This window comes from Oncorhynchus kisutch, linkage group LG26, assembly GCF_002021735.2.
Source record: "Oncorhynchus kisutch isolate 150728-3 linkage group LG26, Okis_V2, whole genome shotgun sequence".
In the NCBI taxonomy this organism is placed as follows: Eukaryota; Metazoa; Chordata; class Actinopteri; order Salmoniformes; family Salmonidae; genus Oncorhynchus; species Oncorhynchus kisutch.
The window spans coordinates 49,212,275-49,232,066 of NC_034199.2; the positions used below are offsets into that span (position 1 = coordinate 49,212,275).

At 45.7% G+C, this 19,792-nt stretch overlaps 1 protein-coding gene across 3 annotated transcripts in view; it reads left to right on the top strand.

Moving 5' to 3' along the window:
• Positions 1-19,792, top strand: part of LOC109880914 (neuropilin-2) — a 189,082-nt gene that overhangs the window by 153,498 nt on the left and 15,792 nt on the right. For 2 of the 3 annotated variants that reach the window (XM_031806318.1, XM_031806317.1), the window contains exons 14-16: positions 322-596; positions 708-804; positions 4,471-4,503. In XM_031806318.1, the coding sequence (XP_031662178.1) occupies positions 322-596; positions 708-804; positions 4,471-4,503 (405 nt within the window). Of the gene's footprint in view, positions 1-321; positions 597-707; positions 805-4,470; positions 4,504-17,142; positions 19,597-19,792 lie in introns of those variants that run through there. The other variant, XM_031806316.1, reaches the window with a different exon arrangement.

Below are 19,792 nucleotides of genomic sequence, written 5' to 3' on the forward strand. Positions count from 1 at the left end.
GCTAGGGGACACTCCATACTGTATTGATAGCTAGGGGACACTCCATATTGTATTGATGGCTAGGGGACACTCCATATTGTATTGATGGCTAGGGGACACTCCATACTGTATTGATAGCTAGGGGACACTCCATATTGTATTGATGGCTAGGGGACACTCCATATTGTATTGATAGCTAGGGGACACTCCATACTGTATTGATAGTTAGGGGACACTCCATACTGTATTGATGGCTAGGGGACACTCCATAGTGTATTGATAGCTAGGGGACACTCCATATTTTATTGATAGCTCTGATTTCTCTGTGTTCCTGTCCTTCAGACGTGGGTAACTTCCTCCACATCGAGGCCAGCCCCAGGACAGAGAGGCAGCGAGCCCGTCTGGTGAGCCCCGCTGTGGGGCCAGAGAGAGGGCCGCTGTGCCTGCTCTTCAACTACCAGCTCCAGGGGCCCGAGAACCAGGGCCTGGGGTCCCTCAGGATCCTCATCAGAGACGACGACCGGGAGGAGACTCTGCTCTGGGCCCTCAGAGGAGACCAGGGGTCCGTGTGGAAGGAGGGTCGCACCATCCTGCCCCAGTCACCCAAAGAGTACCAGGTACACAGACCGAACCCACAGACCGTAGTACTAGTGTTCTTGATTAGTGACAGTTCATTTATTTCACAGAGATAATAATGAAGTCTGTAATCTTCTTTTCTCTCTGTCAAGGTGGTGATTGAGGGCTTCTTTGAGCACAGCAACCGAGGACACATCTGGATCGACAACATCCACATGAGCTCCAGTACTGAGCTGGAACAGTGTACCCGTAAGCGCATCCTCACGTCTGTTTTGACCTTGGCGAGCAGGAGACTGATTCATACCAGTTACATGAGGCTGCATACCAGTTACATGAGGCTGCATACCAGTTACATGAGGCTGCATACCAGTAACATGAGGCTGCATAACAGTAACATGAGGCTGCATACCAGTAACATGAGGCTGCATACCAGTTACATGAGGCTGCATACCAGTTACATGAGGCTGCATACCAGTTACATGAGGCTGTATACCAGTTACATGAGGCTGCATACCAGTTACATGAGGCTGTATACCAGTTACATGAGGCTGCATACCAGTTACATGAGGCTGCATACCAGTTACATGAGGCTGTATACCTTCCCCGGGTTAACTGGTCTGTCTGACACACAGCATAGCCCAGAGACAGACACACACCCTCCCTCTTCAGTCATACCCTCTCATTCATGATACCCCCCCGTGGGAATCGAACCCAGGCACTATGCTCTACCAACTCATTCATTAAAGGGGACTTTCTTTCTGGCTCTGCATCCCTCTACATGGTCCCAAAGTCAAGTTCACAAAAAAGGGGGAAAAAAGAGAGAAGGAAAATGGTATAAATGTTCTCGTTCACAAAACCATGAAAGTAGGCCATGCGCCTACACTATGATTCCAATCTATATTTAATGACATCTTTCTCCCTCTTCTCTCTTCTTGGTTAACACAGTCTTCCACTGTCATCAGAGGGAATTACTAGACTCCCTCTCAGACACAGTACAGTAGACTAGACTACCTCTCAGGCACAGTACAGTAGGCTAGACTACCTCTCAGACACAGTACAATAGGCTAGACTACCTCTCAGACACAGTACAGTAGGCTAGACTACCTCTCAGACACAGTACAGTAGACTAGACTCCCTCTCAGACACAGTACAGTAGACTAGACTCCCTCTCAGACACAGTACAATAGGCTAGACTACCTCTCAGAAACAGTACAGTAGGCTAGACTACCTCTCACACACAGGACAGTAGACTAGACTACCTCTCAGACACAGTACAATAGGCTAGACTACCTCTCAGACACAGTACAGTAGGCTAGACTACTTCCCTCTCAGACACAGTACAGTAGGCTAGACTACCTCTCAGACACAGTACAGTAGGCTAGACTACCTCTCAGACACAGTACAGTAGGCTAGACTACCTCTCAGACACAGTACAGTAGACTAGACTCCCTCTCAGATACAGTACAGAAGGCTAGACTAGCTCCCTCTCAGACACAGTACAGAAGGCTAGACTACCTCTCAGACACAGTACAGTAGACTAGACTCCCTCTCAGACACAGTACAGTAGACTAGACTAGACTCCCTCTCAGACACAGTACAGTAGACTAGACTCCCTCTCAGACACAGTACAGTAGACTAGACTCCCTCTCAGACACAGTACAGTAGACTAGACTACCTGTCAGACACAGTACAGTATGCTAGACTAGACTCCCTCTCAGACACAGTACAGTAGACTAGACTACCTCTCAGACACAGTACAGTAGACTAGACTCCCTCTCAGACACAGTACAGTAGGCTAGACTACCTCTCAGACACAGTACAATAGACTAGACTACCTCTCAGACACAGTACAGTAGGCTAGACTACCTCTCAGACACAGTACGGTAGACTAGACTACCTCTCAGACACAGTACAATAGGCTAGACTACCTCTCAGACACAGTACAGTAGGCTAGACTACCTCTCAGACACAGTACAGTAGACTAGACTCCCTCTCAGACACAGTACAGAAGGCTAGACTAGCTCCCTCTCAGACACAGTACAGAAGGCTAGACTACCTCTCAGACACAGTACAGTAGACTAGATTACCTCTCAGACACAGTACAGAAGGCTAGACTACCTCCCTCTCAGACACAGTACAGTAGACTAGACTACTTCTCAGACACAGTACAGTAGGCTAGACTACCTCCCTCTCAGACACAGTACAGTAGACTAGACTACCTCTCAGACACAGTACAGTAGACTAGACTACCTCTCAGACACAGTACAGTAGACTAGACTACCTCTCAGACACAGTACAGTAGACTAGACTAACTCTCAGACACAGTACAGTAGACTAGACTAACTCAGACACAGTACAGTAGGCTAGACTCCCTCTCAGACACAGTACAGTAGACTAGACTAACTCTCAGACACAGTACAGTAGGCTAGACTAACTCTCAGACACAGTACAGTAGGCTAGACTAACTCTCAGACACAGTACAGTAGACTAGACTAACTCTCAGACACAGTACAGTAGACTAGACTAACTCAGACACAGTACAGTAGACTAGACTACCTCTCAGACACAGTACAGTAGACTAGACTACCTCTCAGATACAGTACAGTAGACTAGACTACCTCTCAGACACAGTACAATAGACTAGACTACCTCTCAGACACAGTACAGTAGACTAGACTAACTCTCAGACACAGTACAGTAGACTAGACTAACTCAGACACAGTACAGTAGGCTAGACTCCCTCTCAGACACAGTACAGTAGACTAGACTAACTCTCAGACACAGTACAGTAGGCTAGACTAACTCTCAGACACAGTACAGTAGACTAGACTACCTCTCAGTGTCACCTTCCTCTCAGTCTCACCTTCCTCTCAGTCTCACCTCCCTCTCAGTCGCACCTTCCTCTCTCAGTCTCACCTTCCTCTCAGTCTTACCTTCCTCTCAGTGTCACCTTCCTCTCAGTCTCACCTTCCTCTCTGTCTCACCTTCCTCTCAGTCTCACCTTCCTCTCAGTCTCACCTTCCTCTCTCAGTGTCACCTTCCTCTCAGTCTCACCTCCCCCTCAGTCTCACCTTCCTCTCTCAGTCTCACCTTCCTCTCAGTCTTACCTTCCTCTCAGTGTCACCTTCCTCTCAGTCTCACCTCCCCCTCAGTCTCACCTTCCTCTCTCAGTCTCACCTTCCTCTCAGTCTTACCTTCCTCTCAGTGTCACCTTCCTCTCAGTCTCACCTTCCTCTCTGTCTCACCTTCCTCTCAGTCTCACCTTCCTCTCAGTCTCACCTTCCTCTCTCAGTGTCACCTTCCTCTCAGTCTCACCTTCCTCTCAGTCTCACCTTCCTCTCAGTCTCACCTTCCTCTCTCAGTGTCACCTTCCTCTCAGTCTCACCTTCCGCTCAGTCTCACCTTCCTCTCAGTCTCACCTTCCTCTCAGTCTCACCTTCCTCTCAGTCTCACCTTCCTCTCTCAGTGTCACCTTCCTCTCTCAGTGTCACCTTCCTCTCAGTGTCACCTTCCTCTCAGTGTCACCTTCCTCTCAGTCTCACCTTCCTCTCAGTCTCACCTTCCTCTCAGTCTCACCTTCCTCTCAGTCTCACCTTCCTCTCAGTCTCACGTCCCTCTCAGTGTCACCTTCCTCTCTGTCTCACCTTCCTCTCAGTCTCACCTTCCTCTCAGTCTCACCTTCCTCTCTGTCTCACCTTCCTCTCAGTGTCACCTTCCTCTCAGTCTCACCTTCCTCTCTCAGTGTCACCTTCCTCTCAGTCTCACCTTCCTCTCAGTCTCACCTTCCTCTCTCAGTCTCACCTTCCTCTCAGTCTCACCTTCCTCTCAGTCTCACCTTCCTCTCAGTCTGCAGTAGTATGTTGATCAGAATGGCATTGCCTTTTTAATACATTTTAGTCCTTCTCTTTCTTTCAGAACCCTTCGCTGCATTCCCTCCTGACATGACTGGTGAGTTGGCCTTGTTATCTTTGACTACTTCCTGTTTCCTGTGTGAACGTTCGTCTACTTCCTGTATGAATATGTGTTGCTTCCTGCTTGTCGCTCCGACCCAGCTTGCAGTTACGACACTGGTCCATAAACACTAATTTACCTGATTCTATTATGTGATACAATTCCATTCTAAATCATCGTCTTAAACTGATGACTATGCTGTTCCAAAAATGCATCTGAATCTTGTTTAGGTATAAGGAAACAGAGGAGAAATTGCTTCTGGGTTTTCAGTTTGTTGGTATTGAACTTGTTCCCGAGGTTATTATATCGGTGGGAATTGGGACGCTACTGTTACCAACATAATGCATCCCAGCATTATGATCAGAGCATGTGTCCCTGCGTGCATGTCTGAGGTCAAGCATCCGTCCCGTTATGTTGTTGTCTCTACATATAAACAGGTGAACAGAGTCCCGTTATGTTGTTGTCTCTACATATAAACAGGTGAACAGAGTCCCGTTATGTTGTTGTCTCTACATATAAACAGGTGAACAGAGTCCCGTTATGTTGTTGTCTCTACATATAAACAGGTGAACAGAGTCCCGTTATGTTGTTGTTCCATTATATCTGTGTACAAACTCAGAGAAGGTAGTGCCCTCATGTGCATTAGGGTTTTGTATGTACCAGGTGTCTAGGGTATGTACAGCTGTAGTTACTGGAAGGCTAAGGTATGTACAGCTGTAGGTACTGGAAGACTAGGGTATGTACAGCTATAGGTCCTGGAAGGCTAGGGTATGTACAGCTGTATGTACTGGAAGGCTAGTGTATGTACAGCTGTAGGTAATGGAAGACTAGGGTATGTACAGCTGTAGGTACTGGAAGGCTAGGGTATGTACAGCTGTAGGTAATGGAAGACTAGGGTATGTACAGCTGTAGGTACTGGAAGGCTAGGGTATGTACAGCTGTAGGTACTGGAAGGCTAGGGTATGTACAGCTGTAGGTACTGGAAGACTAGGGTATGTACAGCTGTAGGTAATGGAAGGCTAGGGTATGTACAGCTGTAGGTACTGGAAGGCTAGGGTATGTACAGCTGTAGGTACTGGAAGGCTAGGGTATGTACAGCTGTAGGTACTGGAAGACTGGGGTATGTACAGCTGTAGGTACTGGAAGGCTAGGGTATGTACAGCTATAGGTCCTGGAAGGCTAGGGTATGTACAGCTGTAGGTACTGGAAGACTAGGGTATGTACAGCTGTAGGTAATGGAAGGCTAGGGTATGTACAGCTGTAGGTACTGGAAGGCTAGGGTATGTACAGCTGTATCTACTGGAAGGCTAGGGTATGTACAGCTATAGGTCCTGGAAGACTAGGGTATGTACAGCTGTAGGTACTGGAAGGCTAGGGTATGTACAGCTGTAGGTCCTGGAAGGCTAGGGTATGTACAGCTGTAGGTACTGGAAGACTAGGGTATGTACAGCTGTAGGTACTGGAAGGCTAGGGTATGTACAGCTATAGGTCCTGGAAGGCTAGGGTATGTACAGCTGTAGGTACTGGAAGACTAGGGTATGTACAGCTGTAGGTAATGGAAGGCTAGGGTATGTACAGCTGTAGGTACTGGAAGACTGGGGTATGTACAGCTGTAGGTACTGGAAGGCTAGGGTATGTACAGCTATAGGTCCTGGAAGGCTAGGGTATGTACAGCTGTAGGTACTGGAAGACTAGGGTATGTACAGCTGTAGGTAATGGAAGGCTAGGGTATGTACAGCTGTAGGTACTGGAAGACTGGGGTATGTACAGCTGTAGGTACTGGAAGGCTAGGGTATGTACAGCTATAGGTCCTGGAAGGCTAGGGTATGTACAGCTGTAGGTACTGGAAGACTAGGGTATGTACAGCTGTAGGTAATGGAAGGCTAGGGTATGTACAGCTGTAGGTACTGGAAGGCTAGGGTATGTACAGCTGTATCTACTGGAAGGCTAGGGTATGTACAGCTATAGGTCCTGGAAGACTAGGGTATGTACAGCTGTAGGTACTGGAAGGCTAGGGTATGTACAGCTGTAGGTACTGGAAGGCTAGGGTATGTACAGCTGTAGGTACTGGAAGGCTAGGGTATGTACAGCTGTATCTACTGGAAGACTGGGGTATGTACAGCTGTAGGTACTGGAAGGATAGGGTATGTACAGCTGTAGGTAATGGAAGACTAGGGTATGTACAGCTGTAGGTACTGGAAGGCTAGGGTATGTACAGCTATAGGTCCTGGAAGGCTAGGGTACGTACAGCTATAGGTACTGGAAGGCTAGGGTATGTACAGCTGTAGGTACTGGAAGGCTAGGGTATGTACAGCTGTAGGTACTGGAAGGCTAGGGTATGTACAGCTGTAGGTACTGGAAGGCTAGGGTATGTACAGATGTATCTACTGGAAGGCTAGGGTATGTACAGCTATAGGTACTGGAAGACTAGAGTATGTACAGCTCAGTGGACTGGAAGGCTAGGGTATGTACAGCTCACTGGACTGGAAGGCTAGGGTATGTACAGCTGTAGGTACTGGAAGACTAGGGTCTGTACAGCTGTATCTACTGGAGGACAAGCGTGTGTACAGCTATAGGTACTGTACTGTACTCTATTCTACTGCACTGTGATGTACTGTACTCTATTCTACTGCACTGTACTCTATTCTACTGCACTGTCCTGTACTGTACTCTACTCTATTCTACTGCACTGTCCTGTACTGTACTCTACTGTAATCTACTCTACTGTACTCTATCAACTCTACTGTACTCTACTGTACTGTACTATACTGTACTGTACTATACTCTACTGTACTGTACTGTACTGTACTGTACTGTACTCTACTCTACTGTACTCTACTCTACTGTACTCTACTGTACTCTCTGTACTGTACTGTACTGTACTCTACTGTACTCTACTCTACTGTACTCTACTCTACTCTCTGTACTGTACTGTACTGTACTCTACTGTACTCTACTCGACTCTACTGTACTCTACTCTACTCTCTGTACTGTACTGTACTCTACTGTATTGACATCTACTGTACTCTACTGTACTGTACTCTACTGTACTGTACTGTACTCTACTCTACTCTACTGTATTGACATCTACTGTACTCTACTGTACTCTATTCTACTCTACTGTACTGTACTGTACTCTACTCTACTCTACTCTATTCTACTGCACTGTCCTGTACTGTACTCTACTCTATTCTACTGCACTGTCCTGTACTGTACAACACTCTACTGTACTCTACTGTAATCTACTCTACTGTACTCTATCAACTCTACTGTACTGTACTGTACTGTACTGTACTGTACTGTACTGTACTGTACTCTACTCTACTGTACTCTACTCTACTCTCTGTACTATACTGTACTGTACTGTACTGTACTGTACTCTACTCTACTCTACTCTACTCTACTCTACTCTACTGTACTCTACTCTACTCTACTCTCTGTACTGTACTGTACTCTACTGTACTCTACTCTACTGTACTCTACTGTACTGTACTGTACTGTACTCTACTCTACTCTACTCTACTGTATTGACATCTACTGTACTCTACTGTACTCTATTCTACTCTACTCTACTGTACTGTACTCTACTCTACTCTACTCTACTCTACTCTACTCTACTCTACTGTATTGCCATCTACTGTACTCTACTGTACTCTATTCTACTCTACTGTACTGTACTCCACTCTACTGTACACTACTCTGCTGAACTCTACTCTACTGAGGTAGAGGAGATTAGAGGAGATGAGATTAGAGTAGAAGAGAGTAGAGGAAAGTAGAAGAGGGTAGAGGAGAGGAGAGGAAAGGAGGGGAGAAGAGAGGAGAGGAGGGTAGAGGAGAGGAGAGGAGGGTAGAGGAGGGTAAAGGAGGGTAAAGGAGGGGAGAAGAGAGTAGAGGAAAGTAGAAGAGGGTAGAGGAGGGTAGAGGAGAGGAGAGGAAAGGAGGGGAGAAGAGAGGAGAGGAGGGTAGAGGAGAGGAGGGTAGAGGAGAGGAGAGGAGGGTAGAGAAGAGGAGAGGAGGGTAGAGGAGAAGAGAGGAGAGGAGAGGAGAGGAGGGTAGAGGAGAGGAGGGGAGAAGAGAGGAGAGGAGGGTAGAGGAGAGGAGGGTAGAGCAGAGGAGAGGAGAGGAGAGGAGGGTAGAGCAGAGGAGAGGAGAGGAGGGTAGAGGAGAGGAGGGTAGAGGAGAGGAGGGTAGAGCAGAGGAGGGTAGAGGAGAGGAGGGTAGAGGAGAGGAGAGGAGAGGAGGGTAGAGGAGAGGAGGGTAGAGGAGAGGAGGGTAGAGGAGAGGAGAGGAGGGTAGAGGAGAGGAGAGGAGGGTAGAGTAGAGGAGAGGAGAGGAGAGTAGAGTAGAGGAGAGTAGGGGAGGGTAGAGGAGAGGCGGGTAGAGGAGAGGAAAGGAGGGTAGAGTAGAGGAGGGTAGAGGAGAGGAGGATAGAGGAGAGGACAGGAGGGTAGAGCAGAGGAGAGGGGGTTGGAGGAGTGGAGGGTAGAGTAGAGGAGGGTAGAGTTGAGGAGGGTGGAGTAGAGGAGAGGAGGGTAGAGGAGAGGAGAGGAGAGGAGAGGAGAGGAGAGGAGAGGAGAGGAGAGGAGAGGAGAGGAGAGGAGAGGAGAGGAGAGGAGAGGAGAGGAGAGGAGAGGAGAGGAGAGGAGAGGAGGGTAGAGTTGAGGAGGGTGGAGTAGAGGAGAGGAGGCTATTGGAGAGGAGAGGAGAGGAGAGGAGAGGAGAGGAGAGGAGAGGAGAGGAGAGGAGAGGAGAGGAGAGGAGAGGAGAGGAGAGGAGAGGAGAGGAGAGGAGAGGAGAGGAGAGGAGGGAGGAGGATGAGCAGGATTTTGCTTGATTTTATCTCTTAGATGGCTGTAGGTGTAGTCACAAATGGTACACCATTTTTTTGGACCAAAAGGGCTCGGGTCAACAGGGCTCGGGTCAACAGGGCTCGGGTCAACAGGGCTCCGGTCAACAGGGCTCGGGTCAACAGCGGTGCATTCCATTTGGGAAGCAAACTGTGTGCTAGTCTGTGGTGGGTAGATGAGTGAGAGATGGGCACTCTTGATCTGTATATTTGGCTGTCGGGTGTTGGGGTGGTTTCCTTGGAGATGTTTGGCTTGAGGCAGACGAGACTGGCAGACAACCATTCATGTAAGAAAACAGAACGGGGAAATCCTGTCTGAAAATTACCACTTAGAATTCACTCCCAGATCCACTCCCTCCTGTACTCTCCTAGACAGTAGAGCTAACTATCTCCCTCCTGTACTCTCCTAGACAGTAGAGCTAACTATCTCCCTCCTGTACTCTCCTAGACAGTAGAGCTAACTATCTCCCTCTGTTCCCTCCCAGACAGTAGAGCTAACTATCTCCCTCTGTTCCCTCCCAGACAGTAGAGCTAACTATCTCCCTCTGTTCCCTCCCAGACAGTAGAGCTAACTATCTCCCTCCTGTTCTGTAATAGACAGTAGAGCTGACTATCTCCCTCCTGTTCTGTAATAGACAGTAGAGCTAACTATCTCCCTCCTGTTCTCTCCTAGACAGTAGAGCTGACTATCTCCCTCCTGTTCTGTAATAGACAGTAGAGCTAACTATCTCCCTCCTGTTCTCTCCCAGACAGTAGAGCTAACTATCTCCCTCTGTTCCCTCCCAGACAGTAGAGCTAACTATCTCCCTCCTGTTCTCTCCCAGACAGTAGAGCTAACTATCTCCCTCTGTTCCCTCCCAGACAGTAGAGCTGACTATCTCCCTCCTGTTCTGTAATAGACAGTAGAGCTAACTATCTCCCTCCTGTTCTGTAATAGACAGTAGAGCTAACTATCTCCCTCCTGTTCTGTAATAGACAGTAGAGCTGACTATCTCCCTCCTGTTCTGTAATAGACAGTAGAGCTAACTATCTCCCTCCTGTTCTGTAATAGACAGTAGAGCTGACTATCTCCCTCCTGTTCTCTCCGAGACAGTAGAGCTAACTATCTCCCTCCTGTTCTGTAATAGACAGAAGAGCTAACTAACTCCCTCCTGTTCTGTAATAGACAGTAGAGCTAACTATCTCCCTCCTGTTCTGTAATAGAAAGTAGAGCTGACTATCTCCCTCCTGTTCTGTAATAGACAGTAGAGCTGACTATCTCCCTCCTGTTCTCTCCCAGACAGTAGAGCTAACTATCTCCCTCCTGTTCTCTCCCAGACAGTAGAGCTAACTATCTCCCTCCTGTTCTGTAATAGACAGTAGAGCTGACTATCTCCCTCCTGTTCTGTAATAGACAGTAGAGCTGACTATCTCCCTCCTGTTCTGTAATAGACAGTAGAGCTGACTATCTCCCTCCTGTTCTGTAATAGACAGTAGAGCTGACTATCTCCCTCCTGTTCTGTAATAGACAGTAGAGCTGACTATCTCCCTCCTGTTCTGTAATTGACAGTAGAGCTGAATATCTCCCTCCTGTTCTGTAATAGACAGTAGAGCTGACTATCTCCCTCCTGTTCTGTAATAGACAGTAGAGCTAACTATCTCCCTCCTGTTCCCTCCCAGACAGTAGAGCTAACTATTTCCCTCCTGTTCTCACCCAGACAGTAGAGCTAACTAACTCCCTCCTGTTCTCTCCCAGACAGTAGAGCTAACTATCTCCCTCCTGTTCTCTCCCAGACAGTAGAGCTAACTAACTCCCTCCTGTTCTCTCCTAGACAGTAGAGCTAACTATCTCCCTCCTGTTCTGTAATAGACAGTAGAGCTAACTATCTCCCTCCTATTCTGTAATAGACAGTAGAGCTAACTATCTCCCTCATGTTCTCTTCGAAACAATAGAGCTGACTATCTCCCTCCTGTTCTGTAATAGACAGTAGAGCTGACTATCTCCCTCCTGTTCTGTAATAGACAGTAGCGCTAACTCTCTCCCTCTTGTTCTGTAATAGAAAGTAGAGCTAACTATCTCCCTCCTGTTCTGTAATAGACAGTAGAGCTAACTATCTCCCTCCTGTTCTGTAATAGACAGTAGAGCTGACTATCTCCCTCCTATTCTCTCCCAGACATTAGAGCTAACTATCTCCCTCCTGTTCTGTAATAGACAGAAGAGCTAACTATATCCCTCCTGTTCTGTAATAGACAGTAGAGCAAATTATCTCCCTCCTGTTCTGTAATAGACAGTAGAGCAAATTATCTCCCTCCTGTTCTGTAATAGACAGTAGAGCAAATTATCTCCCTCCTGTTCTGTAATAGACAGTAGAGCTGACTATCTCCCTCCTGTTCTGTAATAGACAGTAGAGCTGACTATCTCCCTCCTGTTCTGTAATAGACAGTAGAGCTAACTATCTCCCTCCTGTTCTCTCCCAGACAGTAGAGCTAACTATCTCCCTCCTGTTCTGTAATAGACAGTAGAGCTAACTATCTCCCTCCTGTTCTCTCCCAGACAGTAGATCTAACTATCTCCCTCCTGTTCTCTCCGAGACAGTAGAGCTAACTATCTCCCTCCTGTTCTGTAATAGACAGTAGAGCTGACTATCTCCCTCCTGTTCTGTAATAGACAGTAGAGCTAACTATCTCCCTCCTGTTCTGTAATAGACAGTAGAGCTGACTATCTCCCTCCTGTTCTGTAATAGACAGTAGAGCTAACTATCTCCCTCCTGTTCTGTAATAGACATTAGAGCTAACTATCTCCCTCCTGTTCTGTAATAGACAGTAGAGCTAACTATCTCCCTCCTGTTCTGTAATAGACAGTAGATCTAACTATCTCCCTCCTGTTCTCTCCGAGACAGTAGAGCTAACTATCTCCCTCCTGTTCTGTAATAGACAGTAGAGCTGACTATCTCCCTCCTGTTCTGTAATAGACAGTAGAGCTAACTATCTCCCTCCTGTTCTGTAATAGAAAGTAGAGCTGACTATCTCCCTCCTGTTCTGTAATAGACAGTAGAGCTAACTATCTCCCTCCTGTTCTGTAATAGACAGTAGAGCTAACTATCTCCCTCCTGTTCTCTCCCAGACAGTAGAGCTGACTATCTCCCTCCTGTTCTGTAATAGACAGTAGAGCTGACTATCTCCCTCCTGTTCTGTAATAGACAGTAGAGCTATCTATCTCCCTCCTGTTCTCTCCGAGACAGTAGAGCTAACTATCTCCCTCCTGTTCTGTAATTGACAGTAGAGCTGACTATCTCCCTCCTGTTCTCTCTGAGACAGTAGAGCTAACTATCTCCCTCCTGTTCTGTAATAGACAGTAGAGCTAACTATCTCCCTCCTGTTCTGTAATAGACAGTAGAGCTGACTATCTCCCTCCAGTTCTGTAATAGACAGTAGAGCTAACTATCTCCCTCCTGTTCTGTAATTGATAGTAGAGCTGACTCTCTCCCTCCTGTTCTCTCCTAGACAGTAGAGCTAACTATCTCCCTCTTGTTCTTTAATTGACAGTAGAGATAACTATCTCCCTCCTGTTCTGTAATAGACAGTAGAGCTGACTATCTCCCTCCTGTTCTGTAATTGACCGTAGAGCTGACTATCTCCCTCCTGTTCTCTCCCAGACAGTATAGCTAACTATCTCCCTCCTGTTCTGTAATAGACAGTAGAGCTAACTATCTTCCCCTGTTCTGTAATAGACAGTAGAGCTGAGTATCTCCCTCCTGTTCTGTAATAGACAGTAGAGCTGACTATCTCCCTCCTGTTCTGTAATAGACAGTAGAGCTGACTATCTCCCTCCTGTTCTGTAATAGACAGTAGAGCTAACTATCTCCCTCCTGTTCTGTAATAGACAGTAGAGCTGACTATCTCCCTCCTGTTCTGTAATAGACAGTAGAGCTAACTATCTCCCTCCTGTTCTGTAATAGACAGTAGAGCGGACTATCTCCCTCCTGTTCTGTAATAGACAGTAGAGCTGACTATCTCCCTCCTGTTCTGTAATAGACAGTAGAGCTAACTAACTCCCTCCTGTTCTGTAATAGACAGTAGAGCTGACTATCTCCCTCCTGTTCTGTAATAGACAGTAGAGCTGACTATCTCCCTCCTGTTCTGTAATAGACAGTAGAGCTAACTCTCTCCCTCCTGTTCCCTCCCAGACATTAGAGCTGACTATCTCCCTCCTGTTCTTTAATAGACAGTAGAGCTGACTATCTCCCTCCTGTTCTGTAATAGACAGTAGAGCTGACTATCTCCCTCCTGTTCTGTAATAGACAGTAGAGCTGACTATCTCCCTCCTGTTCTGTAATAGACAGTAGAGCTGACTATCTCCCTCCTGTTCTGTAATAGACAGTAGAGCTGACTATCTCCCTCCTGTTCTGTAATAGACAGTAGAGCTGACTATCTCCCTCCTGTTCTGTAATAGACAGTAGAGCTAACTAACTCCCTCCTGTTCTGTAATAGACAGTAGAGCTGACTATCTCCCTCCTGTTCTGTAATAGACAGTAGAGCTGACTATCTCCCTCCTGTTCTGTAATAGACAGTAGAGCTAACTCTCTCCCTCCTGTTCCCTCCCAGACATTAGAGCTGACTATCTCCCTCCTGTTCTTTAATAGACAGTAGAGCTGACTATCTCCCTCCTGTTCTGTAATAGACAGTAGAGCTGACTATCTCCCTCCTGTTCTGTAATAGACAGTAGAGCTGACTATCTCCCTCCTGTTCTGTAATAGACAGTAGAGCTGACTATCTCCCTCCTGTTCTGTAATAGACAGTAGAGCTGACTATCTCCCTCCTGTTCTGTAATAGACAGTAGAGCTAACTATCTCCCTCCTGTTCTGTAATAGACAGTAGAGCTAACTAACTCCCTCCTGTTCTGTAATAGACAGTAGAGCTAACTATCTCCCTCCTGTTCTGTAATAGACAGTAGAGCTGAGTATCTCCCTCCTGTTCTGTAATAGACAGTAGAGCTAACTATCTCCCTCCTGTTCTCTCCGAGACAGTAGAGCTAACTAACTCCCTCCTGTTCTGTAATAGACAGTAGAGCTAACTATCTCCCTCCTGTTCTGTAATAGACAGTAGAGCTGACTATCTCCCTCCTGTTCTCTAATAGACAGTAGAGCTGACTATCTCCCTCCTGTTCTGTAATAGACAGTAGAGCTAACTATCTCCCTCCTGTTCTCTCCCAGACAGTAGAGCTAACTAACTCCCTCCTGTTCTGTAATAGACAGTAGAGCTAACTATCTCCCTCCTGTTCTGTAATAGACAGTAGAGCTGACTATCTCCCTCCTGTTCTGTAATAGACAGTAGAGCTGACTATCTCCCTCCTGTTCTGTAATAGACAGTAGAGCTAACTATCCCCCTCCTGTTCTCTCCCAGACAGTAGAGCTAACTATCTCCCTCCTATTCTCTCCCAGACAGTAGAGCTAACTATCTCCCTCCTGTTCTGTAATAGACAGTAGAGCTGACTATCTCCCTCCTGTTCTGTAATAGACAGTAGTGCTAACTATCCCCCTCCTGTTCTCTCCCAGACAGTAGAGCTAACTATCTCCCTCCTATTCTCTCCCAGACAGTAGAGCTAACTATCTCCCTCCTGTTCTGTAATAGACAGTAGAGCTGACTATCTCCCTCCTATCTTTCTAGTCTTTCAATTAGGCAGACAGCTGAGTTGAGGTCAAATATGGTCCTGGAAAGCTGTCTCTCTAAAGGGGCACAATCTTAGATTCAAGCAGTGCCCTCTCAGACTAGAGCTTTCAAATCAAATTTAAGATCGATGATAACAACTGAAAGACCTCTAATCAAAGTTATGATCGATGATAACAAATGAAAGACCTCTAATCAAAGTTATGATCGATGATAACAACTGAAAGACCTCTAATCAAAGTTAAGATCGATGATAACAACTGAGAGACCTCTAATCAAAGTTAAGATCGATGATAACAACTGAAAGACCTCAACTCAAAGCTATGATCGAAGATACTTATTCCATAGGCTATATAATGGATTACCTATTCCTCAGGCTATATAATGGATTAACTATTCCTCAGGCTATATAATGGATTACCTATTCCTCAGGCTATATAATGGATTAACTATTCCTCAGGCTATATAATGGATTACCTATTCCTCGGGCTATATAATGGATTAACTATTCCTCAGGCTATATAATGGATTACCTATTCCTCAGGCTATATAATGGATTAACTATTCCTCAGGCTATATAATGGATTACCTATTCCTCAGGCTATATAATGGATGACCTATTCCTCAGGCTATATAATGGATTAACTATTCCTCAGGCTATATAATGGATTACCTATTCATCAGGTTATATAATGGATTAACTATTTCTCAGGCTACATAATTGATTAACTATTCCTCAGGTTATATAGTGGATAACCTATTCCTCAGGCTATATAGTGGATTACCTGTTCCTCAGACTATATAGAGTATAACCTGTTCCTCAGGCTATATAATGGATTACCTATTCATTGGGCTATATAATGGATTAACTATTCCTCAGGCTATATAATTGATGAACCATTCCTCAGGCTATATAGAGTATAACCTATTCCTCAGGCTATATAATGGATTACCTATTCCTCAGGCTATATAATGGATTAACTATTCCTCAGGCTATATAATGGATTACCTATTCATCAGGCTATATAATGGATTAACTATTTCTCAGGCTACATAATTGATTAACTATTCCTCAGGCTATATAATGGATTAACTATTCCTCAGGCTATATAATGGATTACCTGTTCCTCAGGTTATATAGTGGATAACCTATTCCTCAGGCTATATAGTATAACCTGTTCCTCAGGCTGTATAATGGATTACCTATTCATTGGGCTATATAATGGTTTAACTATTCATCAGGCTATATAATTGATGAACCATTCCTCAGGCTATATAGAGTATAACCTATTCCTCAGGCTATATAGTGGATTACCTATTCATTAGGCTATATAATGGATTAACTATTCCTCAGGCTATATAATTGATGAACTATTCCTCAGGCTATATAATTGATGAACTATTCCTCAGGCTATATAATGGATTAACTATTCCTCAGGCTATATAATTGATGAACTATTCCTCAGGCTATATAATTGATGAACTATTCCTCAGGCTATATAATGGATTAACTATTCCTCAAGCTATATAATTGATGAACTATTCCTCAGGCTATATAATTGATGAACTGTTCCTCAGGCTATATAATGGATTACCTATTCATTGGGCTATATAATGGTTTAACTATTCATCAGGCTATATAATTGATGAACCATTCCTCAGGCTATATAGAGTATAACCTATTCCTCAGGCTATATAATGGATTACCTATTCATTAGGCCATATAATGGATTAACTATTCCTCAGGCTATATAATTGATGAACTATTCCTCAGGCTATATAATGGATTAACTATTCCTCAGGTTATGTCATAGTCCCAATCTGCCATATAAAACCTGCTTGCTGCTCTCCACAAAGAACGATTGATAATCTCCAAAATTATAGCTGCATAAACCTGGCTTTGCAATGCATTTGATCAAACAAGGTCCAACCTCAGCAATGGCAGAAGCATGAGCCTCTGCTTGTCTATGTTCAGTACATGTCTGTTTTGTTTGTAATTTAATTTAAAAAAATTAAATACAGAAATAAATCTATATATTGTGCCTTATTAAAAGACAGAAGGGTCTGCACTTTGCTGCATGCCTGCCCTGCCTTCATCTCTGCCTCCCAAGCCAACTCTCTGTGTGTCTCTGCTCTACCACCAGGGGGAGCTCTTCCTGGTGCCAGTGAGCCCACAGTAGACACAGAGGTGTCAGTGCAGCCCATCCCCCCCTTCTGGTATTATGTAATGGCTGGCGTTGGGGCTCTGTTGCTCCTGGCATCATTCACTCTGGTCGTGGTTCTCTGTTGTCACCGCTATCAACTAGCAGCCAAGAAGAGCAGCCAGCACTCAGTGTCCTACCAGAGTGCCCACTACCACAGCTCTCACTACGGCCCTGGGCCTAACCACAACCACTACCCCGGGCCTGGGGGGGTTATGTCGACCCACTACCCCGACAGAGGGCCTCTGTCTGGGTTGGGGCTGGCAGGACCCTCCGCACCTCCAATGGAGCCCATGCTGTCTATCAGGCTGGAGAAGGAGGATGAGCATCGAGGCTCCCAGTGCTGACTATGTTTGACACAGAGACAGACAGACAGAGAGACAGTACTGTGACTGGGCGGGCTGAACCAGACGGAACACCTGCCCTCAGATATCTATAGACACCCTCAGATGATGTCATGAAGGAACGATCTGGTCCGACTGGCCCTCTGTTTGGGAATCTGCTGTCTCTGAAGGAACATTTTAATAAAAAAACAACAACATTAAGAGCAACACAAAAAAAAGGGCAGAAAAGGCAACGAAGTTTCCTTCTGTCGATGATATTGTCGGTTCCTCTTCCTCTGCTGCTTTGTGGCCTTAAGACGAGGAGGGTTTGCTGTGATGATGTGCTTCCTGTTTCATTGAGCTTGTTTACGTCCAAAACGTCCAGCCAGAACCCTTAGTAGCGGGGCCCCGACTCCCACAAAGGGTTTCTGGGAAAGATGGGATTCGGAATATGAGTCTACGTCTCAATTGGCACCCTATTCCCTATATAGTGCACCATGGGCCCTGGTCTAAACTAGTGTGCTGTATAGGGGTAGGTTGCCATTTGGGACGGCCCTTAGTCTTTCAGTGGGGAGTTAAACCTTTGATTGAACAGTCCAGAGGAGAGGACACTCTTATAGCGGTGCCAAGATGCTGTAGGGAGGAGAGACGGAAACCAAGACAGAGATTGAGTGGGTGAGAGAGGAGAGGAGAAAAAGAGAGAGAGAGAGCAGAGGGGAATAGAGCCTGGATAGTCAGAGGGAGTTGTTTCCACGTGTAGAGCACCTCTGACATTTACAACAGGAGAGGTGCTCTGTTCATGTATACACAGCGAGAGAGAGAGAGAGAGAGAGAGATCTGCTGCTCTTGAAGAAAGAGTCAGGAGAGAGAGAGGTATGTCGGTATGACATATCTCTATTTTGTTTGACCTCCCTCCTGACTGTGGAGAGAACTCTGGTCCATGTTTCAGTTTGCTTGGATGATGGACTTGCTTGTGTCTGTTTATTATAAACTAATGTTTTCTTTCCTTTATGAAGGACTGAAGCGATGGAGACAATCCTGAACTAACTGCATTGGCGCACCTATCAATTTGTTTTCTTACTATATGGAACAGTCTTCTGAAGCTACCTTAGACATCCTATACCCTCTGAAACAACCTATACCCTGTGAGACATCCTATACCCTGTGAGACAGCCTATACCCTCTGAAACAACCTATACCCTGTGAGACATCCTATACCCTGTGAGACAGACTATACCCTGTGAGACAGACTATACCCTGTGAGACAGACTATACCCTGTGAGACAGACTATGCCCTGTGAGACAGACTATGCCCTGTGAGACAACCTATACCCTCTGAAACAACCTATACCCTGTGAGACAGACTATACCCTGTGAGACATCCTATACCCTGTGAGACAGACTATGCCCTGTGAGACAACCTATACCCTCTGAAACAACCTATACCCTGTGAGACATCCTATACCCTGTGAGACAGACTATGCCCTGTGAGACAACCTATACCCTCTGAAACAACCTATACCCTGTGAGACATCCTATACCCTGTGAGACAGACTATGCCCTGTGAGACAACCTATACCCTCTGAAACAACCTATACCCTGTGAGACATCCTATACCCTGTGAGACAGACTATGCCCTGTGAGACAACCTATACCCTCTGAAACAACCTATACCCTGTGAGACATCCTATACCCTGTGAGACAGACTATACCCTGTGAGACAGACTATACCCTGTGAGACAGACTATACCCTGTGAGACAACTTAAAACCATGTGAGACAGACTATACCCTCTGAGACAACCTATACCCTCTGAGACAACCTATACCCTGTGAGACAACCTATACCCTATGAGACAGTCAGACCCTCCATCCCTCCATCCTCTTTACATTGGCCTTAAATCTGGGAGGGTACAGGGCTCATCAGAGTAACAAATGAACCTATTTTACTATGACATGGTCCTCACACTGCTCTTTAACATTACTGTTTTACATTTGTTAATTTGTTCATTTGTTTTTATCAGTTGATGTGTTGTTCTCAGCAGACAAAGCTGGTAAATGATGTCCTTTCCACCAGCTTGGCCCACTGGGTTGATATTTTACTAATTGAAAACATACAGTACCAGTCAGAAGTTTGGACACACCTACTCATTCAAGAGTTTTTCTTTATTTCACATTGTAGAATAATAGTGAAGACATTAAAACTATGAAATAACACATATGGAATCATGTAGTAACCAAAAAAATCTAAATCTAAATAATTGTATATTTG